Here is a 22,494-nt window from a genome sequence, read left to right as displayed (position 1 = left end):
TCAGTGGTGAAAGAGGTGTTCTTACCTCAGCCTGCTTCAGCTCTTCTTTGCACACATCTTCCAGTGAGGCTTCAAGGAAATTCATGGCGTAGCGTTCGATGGGGGTGAGCTAAAGAGAAGCAGAGAATGTGGTACAAGCTGTGTAATTCTGATAACAACTGACAGATCAACAACAATCTCCTCATTCTGCTAATGTTACATCCTCAGTTTCAAAACTGCATTATTCTTAATATTTACCTGTTCCACTAGAGCAGCTATTTCCTGCTCGGCTTTGGAAAGCTCCTCCACTTCTTCCTGTTCCACTCCGTCATCTAGCGGTATGTTCTCATTGAACTCTGCTAGTTCGGCCACCTGCTCTGCTTTGGCCTGAGAGGCTGCCACAATGTCCTCCTCATCCTCGGCACGACACAGCGCCTGCAGGAATGAAGACGATCAGTTCAACAAGTATTTAGCAAGGATACAATCCAGTTTAAATTTTAAAACAGCATGCTTTTCATAATTAGTAGTCCCTGGTAATAATAGAATAAGAAGAAGTTTGTATGTTACAGGGACGTGATTGTAGTTTATGGCAGAACAAACAAATAAATACACAAAATATCTACAAAAGATCAAGCTTGGCTGCAGCTTGATCAGACGGTTACTCCTGATAACTGATCTGGACATTCATAATAATCACCATAACATAATGGCTGAATTCATAATCACTAACCTGCTCCAGAATGGTGGTGCTCTGTTTGTTTACAGTTTCCTCCTCCTCAGCATGTGGCACCGAAAGCTCAATGGCCACCTCTCTCTTCTCTCCGTCATTCATATCAAACAGCTCTCTGATGGTTTGCTGAGGAACAAAGTGACAGTCAGAGACATTAAGCAAAGGTTAAAAGCATCGATGTGCTCGATGCAAGAAGAAAAACGAGAGGCACTCAAACTGCTTAATGTCACAATCATCAAGTGTCGTTCATGTACAAAAGTAGATCTGAACAAATTAAAGTGAAGGAGACTGATGAGTCAATTATGCATCTCAGTCATCAAGCACAAACCTACATGTTTGTGTCTGGATAAACCCGATGACTCATCAGATCAGCACAGTGATTAATAGGCCAATTATGAAAGATTAGAAAGAAGAGAGAAACTAATGTTAATTCTATGAAGTAGTAAATAAATAACAATTACTTGTTTGAAGAAGGCAGTGGTAAAGTTTCCTCCTTCAATCGCCATATCTCCCAGCATCCTCTTCTGGTTGGCTTTCTTTAAGATGTTCTCCTCCACTGTGCGTTCGCTGATCAACCTGAAGAAGAAGATGAACAAACCAAATGTAAAACCAAAAATGTGATGAGGCGGCCTGACCTGCTGTCAGGAAGCTGCTAAAAGGACAAGAAATAACTGTCACCTGTAGATGTGAACGTCTCTGGTTTGGCCGATGCGATGGCACCGGTCCTGAGCCTGAGCGTCCATGGTGGGGTTCCAGTCGCTGTCGTAGAAGACCACGGTGTCTGCCCCGGTCAGATTCACCCCGACACCTCCACTCCGAGTTGATAGGATGAAGCAGAAGATACGGCGATCAGCGTTGAAGCGCTCCATGAGGGCCTAGAGGAGAGTAAAGGTACAGAGAATAAGAAGAACCAGCAGCTTTCTTTTCTCTCCATGCATGAAGGCAGCTCAGGTAAAGAATATCAGCAAAGCGCCATTGGTACGAACCTGTCTCTGCTCCACACGTGTGCTGCCATCCAGACGGAGGTAAATGTGTCCGTGGTAGTTGAGGAACTGCTCCAGCACATCTAACATGCGCGTCATCTGAGTGAAGATCAGCACTCGGTGGCCTCCTGCCTTCAGCTTCCGGAGCAAAGTGTGGAGAGTCTGAAGTTTACCTTTACGAAGGATGAGACACACAGGGTTAAGTACTGGTCACCATGGAAACAGAGAGATAAACTAGAGGAGCGTACGATATAAAACTAATTAGAATAGTTGGAAAGTCATCAAGAGGAAAAGCATCTTGATGGGAAAGCAGAATATTTGATGTGATTGAAATTTTAAGTGTTATTTTCACATCTACCACTACAATTGTAGTAGTAGTTTTTAAATGAGTCATTTTGATATTTACTGCTTTATTTCAACAATGTCAACCATGAAAACTATTGCTAGGGCTGTGTTTGAATAAATAAATGAATCTTGATTTCAGTATCGATTAATAGGGAGATTCAAAACACGACAGAAGCTCCAACTTTGCGATTTAAAAAGTATGATGACAGGTTGAACTGGACAAAAGCAAAGACACATGAGGGATGTAAAAACTGGAGGAAGATTTGTGGAAATATCACAAATCTCTGGAACCACTGACAACATTTTTTGACAAGTAAAAAAATATATCAAAATATAAATGAATTGATATTGAATCAAAATTGAATAAATTCAGGAAACTAGTGGTGATACCCAGTCGAATTTATCTTGTAATTTGAAATAAAAAGATTGTTTATAGGTGCGTAAAATAAAGTGGAGCTCTGAAACCACTGACAGCAATAGTTTTGTGAATTTTTTTGTGAAAAACATGGCAGTAGATAAAACAGGAGACCACAGACCTGATCATGTCAAACGTCTTATCTAATCATTATGTCATCGTTACGTGAAATGTTTTATACGTGCGAATCATTTCTGCGTCTCGACTACTCACCACAGTCGTACTGTATGAGCCTCAGGTCGGGGAACTGAGTCCTCATGTTGCACTGGATGCGGTGGAGGCTGCGAGTGAGCGGAATGACCTGAGTTGACAACATGGAGGCGAAGACTGTCTGCTTGTGGCTCAGAGACGGAGGAGGATGGCAGCAGTGCATGGAGACCGGAGGAGCCTCCACTGGAGGAATCGCAAACGTAAATCTAAACAGACACAAGGAAAAACAAAACAAGAGTTGGCTCATGAATATTTCTGAAAGATTTTGTATGATGTCAAATAACAAACAAATCAAAATCAACTGCACAGATATGTACCCGTCTATGATATCACTGAGCAGCTCCGCCCGCTCCTCGATGCTGTGTATGGCTTCTCTTACAGCGTCGCTCTGAAACCAGTAGTCAGACTTGTTCTGCCACTGTGCGTACAGACAGCTGCTGTGGCCCGAGCGGCCCCATTCGCCCCCATTAGAGTTCAGGGCGGCTGGTGATGGACGGGGACCAGGGAGGAAAGTCAGAAAGTCCAAAACCTCGTAGCCGTACACTGGCTTTGCCCCGCAGTGGCGCTCGTTGACTCGAAAGATGAAGTCCAGTCGGCTGTCGCGCTGCTGTTTCAGACTGTCTGCCAGCCATGACTGTTAAGACAGAGGGATATAAATGCACAGGTGAGGAATCAGAGCACCTAACAGACCATTACAAACAGAAAAAGAGATGTAAATGACTGTTACAACCCTGACTGTTTAGGTGTATTAGCGGCTGCACAAACACAAAGTCTCATGTTCGGCCTCCTACAAACTATCTGCACAGACGTCGTCTATACGTTCTGTGCAGAGTGAAGAAAAATGTAACTCAACACATCAAATAACAGAACAATACCAACACACACAGGCAGAAATGCTTTCACCAGCTTAGCACCCTATACTTTTTTTATACTTTTTACTATTCAAACCAATCTTCATCAGATATCGAGTCAGTTTGGCCAGAAAACAGATCCAAAACATGACAGGAGCAGCAACTCTGCCACCCTCAACTCAGCTGAGGTTTGTTGACGATCACACCAACGCGCTTACCATATGGAAAGGAGAGCGAGGAGGTGGACGGGGCAACTTCCTGGGTGGAGGGTAAGCTCTCGCACCCAGACTGGGCCTCGATGTTGTGGTAGATTGTGTTTGATTGCTGCTGATAGTGTCCTGAGGTGTTGCTGAAGCCTTGGAAACAGACGACGAGGTGGTCACCTGAGCTGGAGCTGAAGAGAGGGCAGAGGAGAACCAATACACCATGAATAAGCTGATAATTAATATCATTGTTGGTGGGATTGGGATGATATGGTGGGAAAAATACTAATGATTAGCTGCAGTGCACGCTGACAGCGCCGCAGAGAGACAAACAGCTCAAGCTCGTTCTCTCACCTGGTTGCTCTGTGCTCGGTGGAGGGGGCTGCACTACTTTGAGGACAGGACGAAGGGGTTGGGGCTGGTTTGGGGTTGAGCTAGGGTGTCTGGGAGGCGCTATGGTGTAGTGGGCGGTAGCGGGGCCGGGTGTGCGCTGGGCAGTTTGCAGTGGAGCAGTGTTCCTGACAGGGGTCGTGTTGGCGTGGGGTTGCAGGGAAGGGGATGATGGAGGAGCTACACGGGGGGAAGGGGCCACTGCCAGGGTGGGCACAGGCCCGCCCTCCTTGCCTGTTGACTGACGCACTACGATCTTCACGACTCCAGGGCTGCTCACTATGGACGAGGCCACTGGAAAATAACGGATTATAGAAAATTATAAAGACAATACTTATACGTCATAGGATTTCAAGGAATCAAGGCTTGAAATAAATGATAAGGACGAAGGATTAAATACCCTGAGCGGTGGTGTTGTGCGGCAGTCGATTTCCAGGAGAGGGCGTGTTAGCAGCGGCCGTGCCCTGGACAGACACCTGGGCCGGTTGGGTGATGAGGTGATGCTGCACCCCACTGGACACCAGGTGCATCACATTACCTGAAGAGGGACAGTGAGTCAGACGTGCTTCCAGAAACCACATTATGAAATATAATCACCTACAAAGATTATAAATCTCATTAAGAGATTTAGTTCAGTATGATAAATTCAAGATGAGGCTGCAGAGAAATGATTTGATTCACTAAAGAAAATTAACATGTTTTAATTTAGGGATTAAACTAATTTCATAGTGCTTAATTTTTTTTGAGTCGTTCTTAAAGAAGCAGCAACATCTTCGATTAAAGGATTCCTCTAAATTCTGCATTTAAAAGCAGACAGACAAATACATCAATACACACACAAATCAGCCATAAAATTATGACCAGGTAAACAAACAGGCAAAGTAAGGTGGGTGGGATATATAAGGCAACAAGAGAATATTTTGTCCTCAAACTTGATGTTAGAAGCAATTGGAAGAAATTGTGTGACATTCACAAGGGACGAATTTTGACGGCTGGGTCAGAACATCTCCAAAACAGCAGCACATGTGGGATGTTCCTGGTCAGCAGCAGTCAGTACGGAAGGAAAAGAATCAAAGACTGAACCATGATTTGTTTTCTATGGGACTGCGTTGCACTGTCCACTGACAAAAGCTCCTAAAGTGGACATGTGAGAAGCAGAACTGGACCACATGGACATAGAAGAAGGTGGTCTGCTCTGATGAGGATTCTTTCGTTTATCCCGTGTATCAGTGTTTCTCAATTGCCGTCCTCAGGACCCACTGCCCTGCATGTTTTCGATATTTACTTCCACCACCACCACCACCACCACCACACCTGATTTAAATGATCAGCTCGTCATCAAGCTCTACAGTGGCCTGAAAAAGAGCCATTCATTTGAATCAGGTGTGTTGGAGGAGAGAAACATCGAAAGAGAGAAACATTCTCAATTGTGGTCCTGAGGACCACAATTGAGAAACACTGACGTAGATAACCAAGTGGGTCACTCACCTGGGGGACATGATGCAAGGAAGCATTGCTGCTTCATCTACAACAATGTTCAGGTGGTGGTACATATCAAAGTAACAGATGTTACATGGTAATGAGATCATCCATGTTATTCACTTCAAACGGTGGTGGTTTTAATGTTTTGGCTGATTAGTGTATAGAAGATAAGATAATCGTTTAATCCTTTGTCATGGTCTACTTAAGGTAGAATGTCTAAGCAGTAAACTAATAAATTTATGACTAATTTAAAAACAAGAACAAACATAAACCTTGAACTGGGCGTTGGGTTGCTGCTGGGACCTGGTGGATCTGGGCTCCAGACAGAGTCAGCTTGTTGCCCTGAAGCTGGAAGGTGACAGGTTTACTGCCCTGGCATGATGACGCGGGTCGTCCCGCCAAGGAGGCCAGCTGGGCTATGCTCACTACCTCACCAGCTGAGAAAGGTCAACAAAAAACATGTTAGTTCACTATAAACTATGGCTGCCAATAGATTCAAATATTTAACCATGATTAACTGTATGATTGAGAAGCATTAATGATAATTAAAGGATATTTTTCACATTTGTGTAACTCTTTGCAACATCTCAGCTGCTCAGAAAGCTGCTCAGGTCACATCAACAACAACAGGGAATACTACTGCCCTCCACAGGATGAAACCATTTACTACTATTTACCACACTTCTCACTGGTTTAACAAAAACAGAATCTGCACACTAAAAAGAACCGGGATTAATGCACATGTTTCTGCAGCCATGCTATAAACTGAGCCATTATTTATTTGAGTTGAGGACAATCTAGTCTTTATAGTTTTATAAAGAGCTTGTACTCAACATTCATTTATCTTGGTCATGAATGTACTGGTTTGGTGCTCATGTGGATATTGTGCACATTTCATTCTGTCAGTATTCTCTCCAGTGGACAGAATCTTTCCATGTTTTAAACCCAAAAAACACAGGATCATGCTGTGATTCATTTTTTTCTGTAAATGGTGCGACTACATACTACAATCCCCACAAGCCTCTGCAGCTGTTGTCATGGAGACAGTTCAAAGTGAACCGATTTGAGCTGCAGAGTGCACTTTCAGATTTCTCAGCAGCACAGTCTTCTTCTACCTGCAGTAAGCAGATCTAGAAACAGAATTTGGTTGGATATGCATCTTCTCCCCTTGAATATTTTATGTGCACAAGTGTTTTATCTTCAACTTTTTAACAAAAAAAAAGCTGATAGTTAGTGGTGGAGTTGCTCATCTTTTGGACTTGTAAGATATTAAATGGAGATTTAAGGTTTTGACAGATGCTAACGGTTCTGAAACCACGCCACAGTAAAGTATTTACTCACATGGTAGCCTAGCTTGCATATCCGGACTGAGCAGCACCCTCTGGGGCAGGACTGTGCCAGGGTTTGGACTTGGGTGAGCTGGAACGCTGGCTGTGCAGGGAGCACCAGGAGGACGTACTGTCAGCACAGGCTTGGGAGCGGTTGATCTGACCGCAGTTTGGGCGGTGGGATGCATCGACGGACGAGGAGGAGGTGTTGTTGCAACTGTACATACCACTAAAAAAAATTAAATAAATAAAATAAGGCATTAGAGAGGACATGAGTAGCAGTCATACTCATGTTTTTGTGTTTGTTTTTTTATTTCACTTGCCTTGCTGAACGACAGGAGCAGGTGGAGCAGGCGAGGCGACTTCAGTGACTGGAGAAGGTTTGGGGGTCTGAGCCGCAGGGGGAACGGAGCAGGTAGGTTTGTTCATCAGCAGGACTGGTCGGTTATCACCTTTAGGAGGAGGTTGGAACATCCTAAAACAGACACACAAACCAAGGCTTAAACAAGCAGTTCTTCACCTCCTCATCGAGTCTTCTTGTTAAGCTCCGGGTCCCCTCTAATATTTGGTCAGGAAACTTTAGGTACTAAGGTGCCAGAGGGGTAACAAATCCTGAACCTGGTCTGGAGGCTATTCGTTAGGAACCGATTAAGCTCTAGCTACGTAGTCATACATGGCATTAGTGTTACCAAACTTACATTCTGTTAAGAGTTTGCACTACACCAGGCTAACAAATAAATAAATACAACAACTCTGAACCGTAGTTAGTACCTGTTGACTTTCATGCGGACCGGTCTGGGTCTTGGAGGGGGTTCTGGGGACTCAGTGATCTCCTGGATTAATTGGCGGCTGACTTTGTGGCGCGGCAGGAAGACATCTGCCTGGTAACGTGACACTCGTCTCTCCAAACCAACCAGGTCAAACATAGAAAGATCGCAGCGCTGAGGAAGCAAAAACATAACATTTTTCAAGGTTTTTTTCGTTTTTCTTTTTGTTCAAAGTATTTTATAGGTTCTTAAGAATAAATAAAATGCAGTGTTCACAATTGTGGTTACACCGACACAACGTCCAACCCCCGTTCCCGTAACATTACTCCACCATTAGGTCAGCATTTTTTTTTTTTTTGACCAAATTGAAGTTTTTTGAGTTTCATTTAATGCTGACCTTCAACGGAGAAACATCCAGTACGTCTTGCACCAGGGAGGATGTATAGAAAACAATAGGATTTGTAATGAAGGGGGACTGGATGGGCCGAGGGTCAAACAGGTTGGGGTGGTTGCACACTTTGCGGAGCTGCATGAGGATGTTGATCACAGACATGAAGTGACCACTGGCCAGTGTTTCCCTGGTCCTGTAAATCAAACAGAGAAACCAGTGAGTACGGAGAACATTTATGGCTAAAAACACACAAGGCCAAACATCTTCCTGCTGAGTCTCATTTTCCCTTTATTTATCATTTAGTAACTTACGAGGCCTGTGCCATGAAGTCGTCGTAGAGGAACCTCTGTCTTTTGGAGAGGCGGCAGCGCACCACATGCTCGTATTTCTTGGGCATCTGCTTCTCCACATCAACCTTGATCCTCCTGAGCAGGAAAGGCCTCAGCACCTTGTGGAGCCTCTTGACCAGGCCTTCGTTGTACTCCTGACTGCCTTCGATCATTCCTGTTAGCGGGTTAGAGAACCACTCCTTGAACTCGCGGTGCGACTGGAAGACGTGGGGCATCAGGAAGTGCATGAGAGACCAAAGCTCCATCAGGCTGTTCTGGAGAGGGGTTCCTGTCAGCAGCAGTCGCCGGTGGCTGCATTTGATTAGAGGTTAGAGGAGAGGTTTATAAACATCCCAGCATAAAGGTTTCAAATTGCAATAAACAGCTCATGTGTGTCTGCAAAAAGAAACTGCATGTATGCATAATGTGTCCATATTTGTAGATCCACTAACTATTTGTTAAGCTCCTTCACTGTGCACAGGCTCTACTGACCTGTTAAAGTTCAGCAGGCTCTGCCAGCGCTGAGACTTGAAGTTCTTGATGTTCTGTGCCTCGTCTAGGATCAGATACCTCCAGGATTTCCGCCTGAAGGCCTGGTGATCCTGCAGCACCAGCTTGTATGAGGTGATGCACACGTGGAACGCATTAGGCTTCGTCCAGCCCTAAGAAAAGGAGAGCAAACACAGTGTGATTTCCATTTTTCAGACTTTTTCCCGGTTATATATTTTACAAAACCAGCCGTTCAATCAATCAGCCATAACATTATATAGTGTAGGTCCCCCAAAACAGCCCGACCCATTGAGGCATGGACTCCTCTAGATCTCTGAAGCTGTGCTGTGGTGGCACCAAGAAGTTCAGATTGGTTGGTTCAGACTTGTTTGTCCAGACAGATGTGGGATTTGATTTAGAGGCCAAGTCAACATCTCAAACTTGCGCTGTTCCTCAAACCATTCCTGAAGCAAGGAGCATTATCCTACTGACCAAACCAGCATGCTGCCTCCACTGGTTTGTATTCTTCATAATGCGTCCTGATGCATTCATTGTGTTCCCCAGTTAAACGAGGCAATCACATCAGTTACAGAAAGCGTGCTTCACTTGTCTGTTGGAGCAGCTTTTATCAGTGATGGGAGACCACTGCAGACCAGGAACACTCCACAAGAGCTGCATTTTTGATAGATCCTCTGAGCCACTTGTCTCTACATCACAGTCCGATCCTTGTCAAAGTCTCTGAAATCTTTCCACTTGAACGTTTTTCTTTCTTTTAACATCAACTTTGAAGACAAAGTGTTAGCTTACCGCCTGATCTGTGTCTCCCACTGACGGGAGTCATGATAATGAGATAATCAGTATCAGTCACTATATGGCTGATGTATATTTAATAAAGAACCTCCACAACCATTTAACGTGTTACCTGTCTCTTCAGCTTTCTTTCCTTTTGGCTGCCAAAGTAGGTGAGGATTTTAAAGCCTGGACACCAGCGCTTCAGCTCCATCTCCCAGTTCAACATCACACTGGTTGGCACGATGATGAGGTGAGGGCCCCAGTTACCTAAACACGACAGATAAACCAACAAACTATCAGCACCTGAAAATAAATCTTAAACTGCGGCATGGACTAAAAAGAACTACACCACTGAAGCACCATCTGTTACCTTTTTCACAGGCGAGGTGAGCTAGCAGAGCGATAGTCTGGATGGTTTTGCCCAGACCCATCTCATCAGCCAGGATGCCATTTAACTTCTTCTCATACATGGTGACCAGCCAGTCGAGTCCGATGTGCTGGTACTCTCGTAATGTGCCGTCAAGCAGAAAAGGAATGGGGGTCTTGACCTTATGATGGAAAAAGGGAAGAGGGAAATTACGGCCCAGAAATGCTCAGAAGAAAGAATTAACACTGATGTTTGAAGGGAGACTTACTAAAAAGGAGCTTTGGTTTTCATCGTCTAACAGAAAGGAAAACTCGTTATATTCGCAACTGACCTTTGTGGTCGCCAAAGTGTAGCCTTTAGGCTGCAGGCTCTCTGCAGTAGCAGCAATGTGGCTGATCTCTTTCTTTGGCCGTGAGCTGGAGGGAGGCGGGCTGTTGTCTCCCTCCTTTAGCAAAACCTCCATCCCTTCATCTCCCCCGTCATCGTCATCCTCTTCCTCTTCACTCTCGTCTTCTTCTGCACTGTCTCCTGGCGAATCTAAGAGAGGCACAGTTCAAAGATGAAGTCATTTAATATGAAATTTAAGTAGCAAAAGAAGGAAACACTTCCTAAACTCTCTTCTCCTTTTTGCTCGTTAAGAGTTGAATCAGATAAAGTATTCACACAGGATTATTCAGATTCTCTATGAGCAGGATAATACCTGAGGAAGAAGTGTTGCTTTCCACATCACTCTCATCTTCTTCGGTCTCCACCTCCTCGTCCCCAGACACCTCCGAATCTGAGCTCTCTTTAGAGCCAGAAGCAGAGGGGGCCTCGAAGTCTGAGGCATATGCTCCTTTGTACTTCTCCAGCAGCTCCTCCATGCTCATATCGCCTAGAAAAGATTTGTCAGAGTTAATTAAATTTTCCATGTCATTAATAATAAAAGAAACTCTACAACCACGGGGAAAACATTCTCAACCTGAGTGGGTCCTTTTTTTTTCTTTTCTTATCAAGAATATAAATGAAAATAAATTAAAAAAAAAAAAGTTCTTACCCTCCTTGGCTAATTCATCAAGTTCCTCTGTGTGATCTACATTTCCTTCTACCTTCTCCTGGGCTGCTATGGTGTCCTCCTCATCCTCAGCTGAAAACAGAAATTTTATTTCAGGGGCATTTAAAGAGGATACAATGTCATATCCCTACGTGAGTGAAATACTGGAGACAGTTCGTACCATCTTCTTCATTGGCAGTGAATTCTCCATCTTCCTCTTCTTCCTCCGACGATGAAGAGGTTTCGTCTGAGCATTCGTCGTCTGAGCCAGAGTCCTGCACAATCCAGTGATTCAGTGGTTACAGAAAATGCGAACAGCTGTTGTCCGTAGCGAAAATGCTCAAAAAAAAAAAAAATTAGTTGCACTGAGTCATGAAAGCAAATACGTCTTCAGTCAAATGAAATCATCTAATCATCGCTACGGATGAGTACAACCAATTTAAGGTCTATTGGGAATTTACAAAAAACTGTCTGGGTACTGGATCATTTTGATTTTTTTTTTTTTTTCCCAAACTCTGCACCAGAACCTGTTGCCACCTGTCCCTTGTTATCCGACAACAGTTACTGTTAATTTGGCCCACTGATTTGTCACACTCAGTTCACAGGCGTAGCCGTGATGCACAGGCAATGACGAAAACCAACGAGTGGTACAAGATTGTCTCAAGATTAAAACATCCTCCGTCAAATCTGAAGGGACAAATTACTTGCTCATGTTGTAAAGAGGGTTAGCAAAATCTAAAGAGTGAGGAAGGATGCTGCTTTTGATATTTGTGTTGAACGGGGGATGTAAAACCAGTCTGATTTCTGGATGTATACAGTGCTATGTTAAGACGCACCTGTGGCAGTTTGAGGGTGCTGAGGAGTTGATCGAGGGGCAACATGCCCTCTTCCTTCAGCAGTTCAATCTCCCTCCGATGGCTCTCTGCATCATTACCCTCCTGCTGTTCCTCCACTTCTATGGTCTCCTCATCATCCTCCTCTTCACACGGAGGCTCAAAGTCTCGGTCTGCATTAAGATGAGAGGTTGTGAGAGGTACTGAAAAACACTCGTTACCCAACTACACTGATGTAAAAACCACAACAACAACAACATTTGCTGATATCTCAGATGTACTTTGTGTCTCATATTTTCACTGGCTGATCCATATTGTACCACGCAGAAGTTTGGCTGCATGGTTTAAAGGAAAGAAGCGCTTTAGGAAACCATCTCGCCAATTTATTCTAGTGAAATTTTAAGTTTCAGTTACATGAAAATCCTGATGGCTAAGCAAACTGTACTTTAGCACCACAAAACCCAGTCAGGAGGTAATAAATTGAAGGTGGGACTAGACGACTGATGCAACAGCACAGAAATGCTGCCAAGTCTGCTCTTCCTTCGGCTGAGTAAGCGCTTCAAATTAAGTCGCTGTTCACCTTCCACGGTCTTAGGAATCAGATGCCACCGCTAACATGGCAGCAGACTGGTCTGACAGGTTTGAGAGGTTTCAAATTTGACGGTTGCCAAGTAGCAACAGAGATATAGTACGATGGATGCACCAAAAAAAAAATAATGAAAAATTCTACTGACAAATATTGGGACTTCTCGTTATCTTAAATCAAGCCAAAGTACATTTGAGTTCAGGTAGTCTGGGATTGTCACACATGCTCTACAAAAGATGCAGCGACCTTGATGGTGAAGAACAAGCTATCAAAAGACACCGTCTTCCGTTTGTAGTCATGACAACGCTCCTGTCCAAGCCAATGAAACAGCTCTGAAAGCTGCCTCCGCTCTCCAACAGTTTATCAGAATTTTATTCACGGAGAAACTTCTCACCGTCCTCGTCGACGGGAGCTGGCAGAGATTTTTGCTGAGTCGGGACAGGTTCAACAGGCTTGCTGGGTGCCAGAGACTTGCTGAGGAGGTCTGAGTATTTCTCTGTCTGGCCAACGATGAAGTCCAACTGTAGGTCCAAAGCCTTCTTCCGCTTTTCCTCCAGTCTGGACTGTTGCTTGTACTGAACCACCTGCAGGGACAAAACCCAAAACGTGACAAATCGTTAAAAAAAGAAGACTTTTACTTGAATTTTATCATTGGTTTAAAAAATAAAAATAATAATACACAGATGATGGTTGTTCATATACAACACTGAACCGGTTTCTGGGAATCATCTGTACCTTCTCAACGCTGCTCCAGAAAGCCCGCACTTCTTTAGCAATAGAAGAGGCAACTCTTCTGATTTTAGCGTGCTCGTCTCTCTTGGCCCTTTCTTCTTTTTGCCTCAGCTCCTCGTGGTGTCGCATGACCATTCGCACCACCTAACATCAACAGAGCACATATAGAACATTATGCAGCAAACTACATCAGAAATACACTTAAACAGCTCTAACACACAGACACACTCATTTCCCAAACAGATTTGATTGAGGTTCACAAGATCCTGCATAGGTCCTTGCTTGCGTTGCCACACTTTTTAATTCCACTCATCTTTCATGCTTGTCAGTGCTCTCGGAGATGTAATTTGTCATGTTTTGGATCTCCCTCACACATGGACTAATGGTGGCCGTCTTGAAACCTTGTAAAAGTTCTGATTAGAGAACCCAAGAAAATTAAACCCATCGATTGCTCCGTGGTCCAGTTCTGAACCAACTTTTTGAGCAATGTGAGCTACAGTCTCCTCTCCCCACATGCATCTATGAGTCCTGGTCATCCATGACCACGTCTCTGGTTCTTTCCTTTCTTTGCATCACTTTGATAAGTACTGACAGCTGCAGACCAGTAACACCTCATATTTAAACTCGAGGAAAAGTGTAGGAATTACAACAGTACTTCCAGGGACTCGAAAGAGACAGGCAGGACAAAAAACCCCAAGTATAAAACATCCCCCCATTGGGATCAGTGTTTTTTTTAGTTTCTGCCTCAGACCAGATCACACATATACATATGGACCTAAACATGTGTGAGCGGCCAGCACACCTGTATAATAATAAACATGTCCTACCTTTCTAGCCACCCCTCTTTTCCAGCGCCTCTCTTGCGCAAAGTCGGCAGAAAGCCACTGCATCTCCTCACACAGGTAGTCCCAGTGAACTTTGGGTCGCGGTGGCTCCGTCAGGCGGGTGAGACGCTTCATCGACCAGAAGCCTTCTCGCTTCAGCGCCTGGGTTCGATGCTCGATGTCCGCTTCCTGTAGGACACAGAAGACAGACCAGTCGGTGAATCCTGCTAAGACATTAATAGACTGCGAGGGTTTCTCAAAAATTGTGAGCCAGAATTAAATCATCACAAAGAGATCCATTGATTTTTGAGATATCACTAGTTACTTATGTCATGTTCATGAAACGAAACAGAAAAAATTGAAAAACTCAAACGCTGTCCGTGAAAAGCAAGTGTTTGAGCACATTTTGGGTTTAATGGCTTTTCAACAGAACAAACAAGACCGGCAGACCCACGCATATTGCAGCACTTCACCAAACAACTCTCATCAGCAAAGGGAAAATAACTGTAGCTGTCCTGGGTAAACAGGATGTTCCCCACTGCTGTCAAACTTGGATTTTATTGTGCTCATTCAGGTAGAACATTGAAACATGCTTTCAAATAAATGTAGGTTTTATTTTGTTTGTCAGACAGTGACATTCACCAGAACCACTCAGCTTAAAACTATGCGTCATCCGTTTCTCGATATATAAACAAAAATTTGTTAGGATTTGGTGTCCTGGAGAACTGATTCTAATCCTCGAGCATCCGTAGTAGAACCCATCAATAAAATGATGACAAGTCAAAAAGATGAAAAAAAGTGTTCATCCTCCCGATTATCTCCGATTATTGTTTGTAGATGTGTTACAAAATAATAAATACCAGATTACTTGACTGACACAGCATCAAATTAAGAATGAAAAATGTGTTTTTAAGGAGCCGACTTAAATTTTTCAAAGGTTTACGAGGTTTAAATTTCCAGCATTTGAGTGGAATGTTTACATTTCAAACTCCGAGAGCAGCCTATTCAAGGAAATACACAAAAATAACAGGTAGCACTGAATCATATCTATTTTTTTTAAATGGCCACTTTTCAACCCCATGTCACACTGACAGCATTTTGTGGTGCATAAAACTACCTAAAAATATCTGACCAGAGGCAGTTTCCACAGCAGACATCACCACTTATCACAATAGGAAAAGAATATATGCAGAACGCATTTTCACCATCAACTCAGTCGTCTTCTCTCAGTGAGTAGTTCAACATTTATTAGCTCCAACTCTAACATTAACCCCGACTTCCAGTTAAAGAAACTCAACGTAGTGGCACAGAAATCTCACCACCAGCTGGCATTTAAAAGATGTAATTACAGACTTATGCCGACACTTGTGGGCAACTTACGTAAGCTACGATTCAGACTGTGCGTACACGTGTTGCAGAAATATAAATCAAGCTTTGCTTTCCATCGCAAATCATTCTTGGCGTCCTAAATGACATGTCTCATGGCTCACTCACATGTTTCGCCAGCTCTGCCATGTCCGTGTGGCGCTCTCCGCGGGACCGCTGAGGGGTCGCCTGGTCCGGCGTGGAAAAGGAGGAACTATAGCCGCCGACCGACGACGGAGAGACGAACTTGCCGTGAGGACCCCGGAGAGGTGAGGGTCTCTCCCGGCGCGGCGTGGACCAGTCAGCGGTGGCTGAGGGGCCGGGGTAGGAGCAAGAAGAGGAGGTGGATGGAGAAACTGGGGATGAGTTCACCGTGACTCTGTCTGCGATCCACTGGCGTACCTAAGAGGCAAGGGACAAGGATGGAGAGGAAATAATCTTTAACAAGTATAAAGATTTACAAAGACAAAAGCAAAAAGACAGGCTCAACTGGTCATCAGCGACTTCCCGTCAGCCTCATGTAGTCATAAATTAGCTCAGGTTAAACACACGTCCCTTTGAATTAAAATCCTCCACGTGATTAACACTGACAGTGCCTGACTAGGATGTGCTTCTGGATGCCCTGCTAAATAGTGAGCCTATCTGTGTGACTGACAACCAGCGCTTACCTTCAGGAACAGTGCCTTTATGTCTGTCCTGCTCTGTCCATGCTGGAAAACACACATGGCTTAGCATGTGGTCAACTTAAAAGATATAAATCACTACATGATAATAGTACTACAATGATAACAGCAAAAACATGCAGGCATACATGAACACAGTGTGATAATACCTTTTGTTTTTATCCAAGATAAAATGTTAACATTGCTTTTTATAGGTTTAGGGAATTTATAACGAGTGTTGCTTATCACTGCAGCCTAAAAAGCTTCAGTTCTACCCAGTAAAGATGATAAAGGGAGTCTGATAACTGATGTAGGTACACTTTATGTGTGTGCTTAGTTAGATAAAATAAAAATCAGCTGACATATTTCATAGGTTCCAATTAGTTTTGATTATTTACATCTCAGCCTCCTGGGGTAGCCTATTGGAAAACAATAAGATGCACAAAATACAATTCGTGGATGCTCAGATATTGTTGGACAGGAGCATAGAGTTACGGCCTTGTTTAGCTGTGTTTGACACAAAAAGCTTACCTTGACTCTTTCGGCATAATGAGGCTAAAAGCTTCACCATTATGTTGCCCTACATGTGATGAAGCACTCTCCCTTTCCAAGACGCCTCTCTTTAAACTACTGCAGCTAGAACGGATTTCAATGAATATACCTTGTGTGGTGAGCTGGGTGTGTTCATCTCGCTTCTGTCCGTGTCAGGTTCTTCGTCGCTACCTTCCTCCGGACTGCTAACCTGTCCCGAGGTGACCTCCTGGCCTTCGGTCTCTCCCGGCGGCTCATCCTCGCTATCGTCCTCCGCGAGGAGGCAGTCGAGCTGGCCAAAAGCGGCGTTGGGGCTGGCGGACGCCGCGTCTGTACATTCCTTTTCCACTGATGCCATGTGAATGTCAAGGGTGTGAGGTGTAGCGAGTGGGGTGGCATTGGTAGGTGCGACAACACCGTGACGTGCAGGATCTGCTTTGTTTGGTAATGTTTTAGTAACGGATAAGGCCTCGGATTTGCTTGTTGAAGTCGTCTGTTGGAGCTGAAGGGAAACATCGCGGCTCGCTGTAGGCTGCTGTACTTTGATGTGAGCTGCTGCCACTAGAGTTTTATTGACAGAGCACTGCGTCTGATCTTTGTGGCTGCTAAGAGCCACTGACGCACACAAAGAGTCTGCTGCTGAGATAGTTTGGGGAAGGCACTCCTCAGACACCGTGCCAGAACAAGAGCTGTGGGCATTGGCCAACTTGCCGGCCACACCGAGTTGCTTGGACACCTGTGCCAAAAGGGAGGGTGGGTGTTTCAGGAGAGGAGTTTCTCCTTGTTTAAGAATGAGCAGCTTTGGGTTTATAAGACCAGAGGAGCCAGTGATGCAGTAAGCCTCCGGTTCGGTTTCTGTGGACACAATAATTTTCTGAATACTCTGTGATGAAGTCTCTGTCAAAGCAGAAGTTTCTTTGGTCCCTTCACAAGAAGAAACACAGACCTCAGGCTTCGTGGCACTTACAACAGTGACTCCTGTGGTCTGATTTAGAGAGGGCTGGTTTCCAACATGAGAAGCATGTACTGAAACAACAGCAGGCGAATGCATCCCCACACCGACACCGGTAACAGTAACAGTAACCACTGGGGATGAGAGGGATAGTGAACCAACTGCTGCTTCTGCTTCCTGTTTTGGGGGAACTGTTTGAATTATAGCAGAATCACTAACCTCTGTTTGTTCCGACTCGGCTAAACTCACCTCCGAACAATGTGTCTGAATTTGTGCACTGGCGTTTGTCTGTTCAACAATGAATGAGTCAGATGCAAGGGTAGCTACTTCAACTAAACAAACTTCACTGGAGTGTGCCACCTCGACAACTTGGTTACCATCTAAAACCAAATGCTGTCCGACCGCAGCCACTCCCGCGTTTTGTATCGACAATGTGTGGGAATTACTGTCAGAGCAAGTCTGTATTTGAGCTAGACCACTAGATGAGGGCAAGGGCTGCTGGGAAATTATGATGGTGTCACTTTCATTAACTGTGTGAATAGATGGTACCATGTCCTCTTTGATGGTGTACTCGTCAGAGTTTTCTAATAATGCGTTGAATAGGTTCACCTCGTATCCTGGGGAGGGCGGCATCTGTGCGCTACTAGTGGCACAGACCGTCTCCTCAGCAACCTCCTCTACAAGGCTGCAAAACTGATACACCTCCACAGGTTGCGAGCCCAACTCCATCTCCGCCTGAACGCTTCCTTCATACAGCTTTGGTTCAGAATTCAGCTCGTTAACAATGGCAGCTTCACAGACGCTGCCGTCTTCTCGTTGTAGGAGGTAATTCTGATTCAGGTGCATGTTGGACCAGTCCCCGCTGATGTGAGCCTCCTCTCTGACCACCACAATTTCTTGAGCTTCAGTAGAATGCACAAACTCAGCAATTAGTGACGCCTCCGTTGTGGGGACTTGATCAGAGGTTTGAGAAACAACTATGCCAGTGTCACAGAGGGGGGACTTGGCCGATGGCACTGAGGAACTATCCTGCGAGAAGGAGCTCTCTGGCAGCACTGTGAAGTCAGATAAGGAGGCGGTCGTGTCAGTTTGTTCTTCCCTCGCGTTGCTCTCCACCGGCTCTCCTTCAAAGGGATTGTTGCCCTCGTTGCTGTTGGACACTGAGCTCCGTTCTCCAGGAGAAGAGTATAATCCAGGAAGCAATTCACTTGCCTGTGGGGTCTCAAGTATTTCAGCTGAATGAGGCTGTGTTTCAACAAGTGCTTCAACATGCTCCAAGGTCTCAACTGATTCCAAAGAATTTTCTTTCTGCATTTCTCTGGCATCAATTGAGATCTCCTTGATGATTTTAGGTTGTGTTTTTGACAAGCCAATTTGTGTAATCTCTGTACTATCATCTGAAAACAGAGGGAGCGTAGACAATTTTGAGTCCTGGTGACCACCTGCTTGCTCCGCAGCACCTGATGGCGATATATGGCTGCCTTGATTAGCTTGGACAAGTGGGTCCCTGTCAAACTGCTCCACAGACCCAACACTTGATTGTGAGACAGAGGAAGATGAGACTGTGAAACAGACTTGAGACTGGGGTTGTGGGGGAATATTTCCGTCTGTGTGCTCCTTTCCACCGAGTTCCATATTTGTTGCAGTCTCTTTATATTCCAACCCTTTCTCCTTTGTCCCCGCGCTAACCACAAGTCCAGCAGCCTCTCTCGGTGGCTGAATCTGGTTTGTTGGACGATTTGAGTGTTTGCAAGTTTGTGACCTGTATTGCAGCTCTTGCACTGTGCTGTCAAGCTGTGGGGTGAGAGGAGGACATAGGGGAGCTGGAAGCCTTTGCATCTCAGCAGAGGTATTACAGTCCTCTGAGAGGGGTGATGGCAAGGATCCCGCGACTTCGGCAGCACCCTCCTCGGCGTGGACTTCTTTTGAGATGCCACTAATTGGGGCAGCCTCGAGCAAGGTTGTTGGAGCGGCGCTCTCGGCGGCAGGGAACGTCGAACTCTCCGGCAATGGCACAGTGGATGGATCGGGGAACAGAGGGACTGGGCGGGGGGCAGCTGCGACCGGCTGCGGGGCATGCTGAGGCGACTCCCCAGCCACATTCTGTGCAGCCTGGGGGTTGCCACCCAGCACATCCACAGCCGGAGAGGTGTGCTGCCGCACCGCCTCCTCCCCAGAGCTTCCTTCCTCTGTGCTATCCCGGCTACACACTGCACCTGCAAACGATACAGGTTGTTAACACAAAAAGCGATCTTTCATTTGCATACAGAGAATTGTATTCTCATCACCCACCAGCTGTCTGGCTCACTAACTTAATCAGGAGTCAAAACAATCAGTTATTATAAACAAAGTAATTGTCGAAAGACAAAGCACGCTCCTTAAGAGAGTCATAATTGAAGGCTGGGCATAATACACTCACTTTCAAGTTCATTAGGTCCACTAGTGATATCAATTGCCTTCTAATGTAACAGTCCTTCATTAAATCTTATCTTTGTTATTTTCAACAAGTGCAGAATACCAGAACTTTTACAGAGAGCTGTTGATTCAACTGTGTTTTCATTGTGGAGGCTGTGGTTTGCAGTACTATTTTTACTGTATTGTATCGATATGATTGTATTATTTTGAAATTTTGGTCAAATAAATAACAGAAACACTTTACTATTTAATACGATCCAGTTTAACAGCATCACAAAACACATCCTCCAAAATGATGATCCGGGTGAATGTGACCACCTTTCTGACACCGTTTCAGAATAAAGTGACCAACAGAGACTTTTATATACGAATGCATTTGTTTTCACTGGTGTATCTAATGAACTGGCAAGCGAGTGTAAAAGTTAAATTTGAGTACTGGAGTTAAAAACAAATCAAGTAAAAGCAGAGTTTAGGTCCAAGTAATCAAAAAATATTACGCATAAAATAATATGCATGAAAAAAAAAAAACAAGAAAGAAAAACAAAAGATGAGACTCGAGCAGTGGAGCAGACCATCAAACAACACAGCAATATAGTATCACCTGTCTGTGGTGTGAGACACAGATCTTCTGTGCTTTCTACTTCCAGGATGCTGAATTAGGGTCCCCTCCACATATTCTGTGGAATGCAGAAAACAGAAAATGTATTCATTAAATTAGATCGGCAGCTACATTTCTCTCTTTGCACAAAACAAGCTAAACTCGGTCTCACTATCTCTCTGATTTTAAACCCATGTTAGGAGTGCAGCACACAGTGTGCTAGGCTAGCCAGCAGTCGCTATGGCTGTAGCTGGTGTGTAAGGCTGTGTCTGAGTGGGTTATCTTGCAGCAGTAATACGAGGAAAATACCCCCACTGAGCTAGCAGTTGTTAGCTACCTCCAAGTTGCATTTTGCTGCAGTCAGTCGCCCACAGGAAGATGCTAGGGATCCTGCAGCACGCGCTCTCAAGCTAAAAGCCGGTGACCAAGCGCGCGGGCCTCCAGTCATTCAATCAATACTTAAAATGTTAATGTCGCCACATGGACTTGGACATATGATGAATTATTTCTTTATTCAGTAGCCGTGTGTGTGCGTGTGCGGGCTGGGTGGAAGATGTAGAATAAGACTTCTCATTTGAGAGTAGCAACGATAGCAGAAGCTCGGGCAGTTTTTTTTTCCTTCATAAAAAAACAGCACAATTTAAGAGGTTAACGCCTAACGTTGCCGGTTTGGCTATTGTGGTTAGCTGGCTAACGTTAGCCCCCACAATAACACTAGATGGGGAGCTAACTAGCAAGCTAGAAGAGTTAGTAGGGTGCGTTCATTTGATGCGCAGGCGCCCCCCATCCCACCCCGCAGTTATGTAATGCTCCGGCTTCCAAAGGGGCCCGTTTATGCCGACACATTTCATAAGTTACTTCGCGGAGGGACCAAAAACAAATGAAAAGTCGCATTAAACCCCTCTTCTGCATGCACTACAGAGGGGGACAATCACTCGTGACGTCACTGCGTGGGGTCAAATCTCGTTTTAAAAAAAAAAATCCGTATAAATTATTTCATTTCAAGCACCTCCGACGACTGTTTTCCACTTGAAAACACAAAATATGGAAAAAACAATGTTATAAAGTTCCATATAAATTTTGCAATGATTATACGGGGGATTTAGGGGGCGCATCAACGTCCCACAGCCGGCACTTGCGAAGCGACGGCTCGGAAATACGGCTTCAATAGTATTTTAATTCTCTAAGAACCGTTCAAATTTAAGTATGTTTTGTTGTATGACTTAGTGTTTCTGTGTCCCGTCTCACTTCAGTACACTGTCAGGGGATTTCAATGCAGCCCGCTCAATAAAACCGACCAAGTAACATGCAGTCCGATTGTCTCCTTTCGTTTGTCGGAACCCTCCTTAAGCCCCCCAATACTTCCTCCTAGCCCCCCTCCCTCTCAAGGCCGCCATCTTAAGTTCCCACCTACCTGAAATCTCCGACCAATTTACTTTTACTAAATTCTCGCTGAAGGAGTCGTCATCCGCGTAAAATCGCACTCAATCCGTGATGCCAGTAATCCAAACTGTCTCCCGGTACCCAACGAGGTACCACTAGGTCTGTGGGAAGAAGTTAAAATACGGACCGGGAGAGACTGGGTTTCGGCGCAGAATGTAGCGGTCGCGGGGAGGAGACTTTACGCAGCGAAATGGTGGCGCAGCGCTGACAAAGTACACAACACCGCGAAATCTCGCGAGATATCCTCAAGCGCGCCACTTGAAATGTTGACGCTTTTGATAGTTTACATGTGTTTTACCGGTGTTGGTGAGTGACTAATAAATATTAACATTGTACTGTTTGTTTATTAGAATGTAGTGTTACAAGTCGCAGTGGGTATTGTATCCACATTAACGGTTAGGGTACGGATTTGTTTTCTTGTCGCCCTGAGTTTGTGTTGTTTTTGCGTGTTAAGTGAACCGAATATGTA

The 22,494-nt window shown here is 44.8% G+C and overlaps 1 protein-coding gene across 1 annotated transcript in view; it reads right to left on the bottom strand.

Moving 5' to 3' along the window:
• Positions 1-22,220, bottom strand: part of LOC125022184 (Snf2-related CREBBP activator protein) — a 28,552-nt gene extending 6,332 nt beyond the window's left edge. The window contains exons 1-32 of the mRNA XM_047608591.1: positions 21,997-22,220; positions 20,586-20,661; positions 16,748-19,785; positions 15,554-15,826; positions 14,063-14,248; positions 13,239-13,379; positions 12,898-13,087; positions 11,921-12,090; positions 11,266-11,359; positions 11,088-11,177; positions 10,752-10,925; positions 10,383-10,588; positions 10,055-10,232; positions 9,815-9,951; positions 8,896-9,065; positions 8,386-8,715; positions 8,081-8,267; positions 7,688-7,857; positions 7,240-7,391; positions 6,930-7,145; positions 5,861-6,025; positions 4,507-4,644; positions 4,071-4,400; positions 3,732-3,907; positions 2,980-3,296; positions 2,666-2,868; positions 1,696-1,865; positions 1,388-1,584; positions 1,171-1,285; positions 710-835; positions 238-414; positions 26-109 (exon numbers count right to left, since the gene is read on the bottom strand). Coding sequence (XP_047464547.1) covers positions 26-109; positions 238-414; positions 710-835; positions 1,171-1,285; positions 1,388-1,584; positions 1,696-1,865; positions 2,666-2,868; positions 2,980-3,296; positions 3,732-3,907; positions 4,071-4,400; positions 4,507-4,644; positions 5,861-6,025; positions 6,930-7,145; positions 7,240-7,391; positions 7,688-7,857; positions 8,081-8,267; positions 8,386-8,715; positions 8,896-9,065; positions 9,815-9,951; positions 10,055-10,232; positions 10,383-10,588; positions 10,752-10,925; positions 11,088-11,177; positions 11,266-11,359; positions 11,921-12,090; positions 12,898-13,087; positions 13,239-13,379; positions 14,063-14,248; positions 15,554-15,826; positions 16,748-19,408 — 7,923 coding nt within the window. The 5' untranslated portion in view covers positions 19,409-19,785; positions 20,586-20,661; positions 21,997-22,220. The remainder of the gene's footprint in view (positions 1-25; positions 110-237; positions 415-709; positions 836-1,170; positions 1,286-1,387; positions 1,585-1,695; positions 1,866-2,665; positions 2,869-2,979; positions 3,297-3,731; positions 3,908-4,070; positions 4,401-4,506; positions 4,645-5,860; positions 6,026-6,929; positions 7,146-7,239; positions 7,392-7,687; positions 7,858-8,080; positions 8,268-8,385; positions 8,716-8,895; positions 9,066-9,814; positions 9,952-10,054; positions 10,233-10,382; positions 10,589-10,751; positions 10,926-11,087; positions 11,178-11,265; positions 11,360-11,920; positions 12,091-12,897; positions 13,088-13,238; positions 13,380-14,062; positions 14,249-15,553; positions 15,827-16,747; positions 19,786-20,585; positions 20,662-21,996) is intronic.
• Between the last annotated feature and the right edge of the window lie 274 nt (positions 22,221-22,494).

Source organism: Mugil cephalus, chromosome 16, assembly GCF_022458985.1.
Source record: "Mugil cephalus isolate CIBA_MC_2020 chromosome 16, CIBA_Mcephalus_1.1, whole genome shotgun sequence".
Taxonomy (NCBI): domain Eukaryota; kingdom Metazoa; phylum Chordata; class Actinopteri; order Mugiliformes; family Mugilidae; genus Mugil; species Mugil cephalus.
The sequence above is the reverse complement of the archived record's forward strand: the minus strand, read 5'-3'. Positions and strand labels throughout refer to the sequence as shown.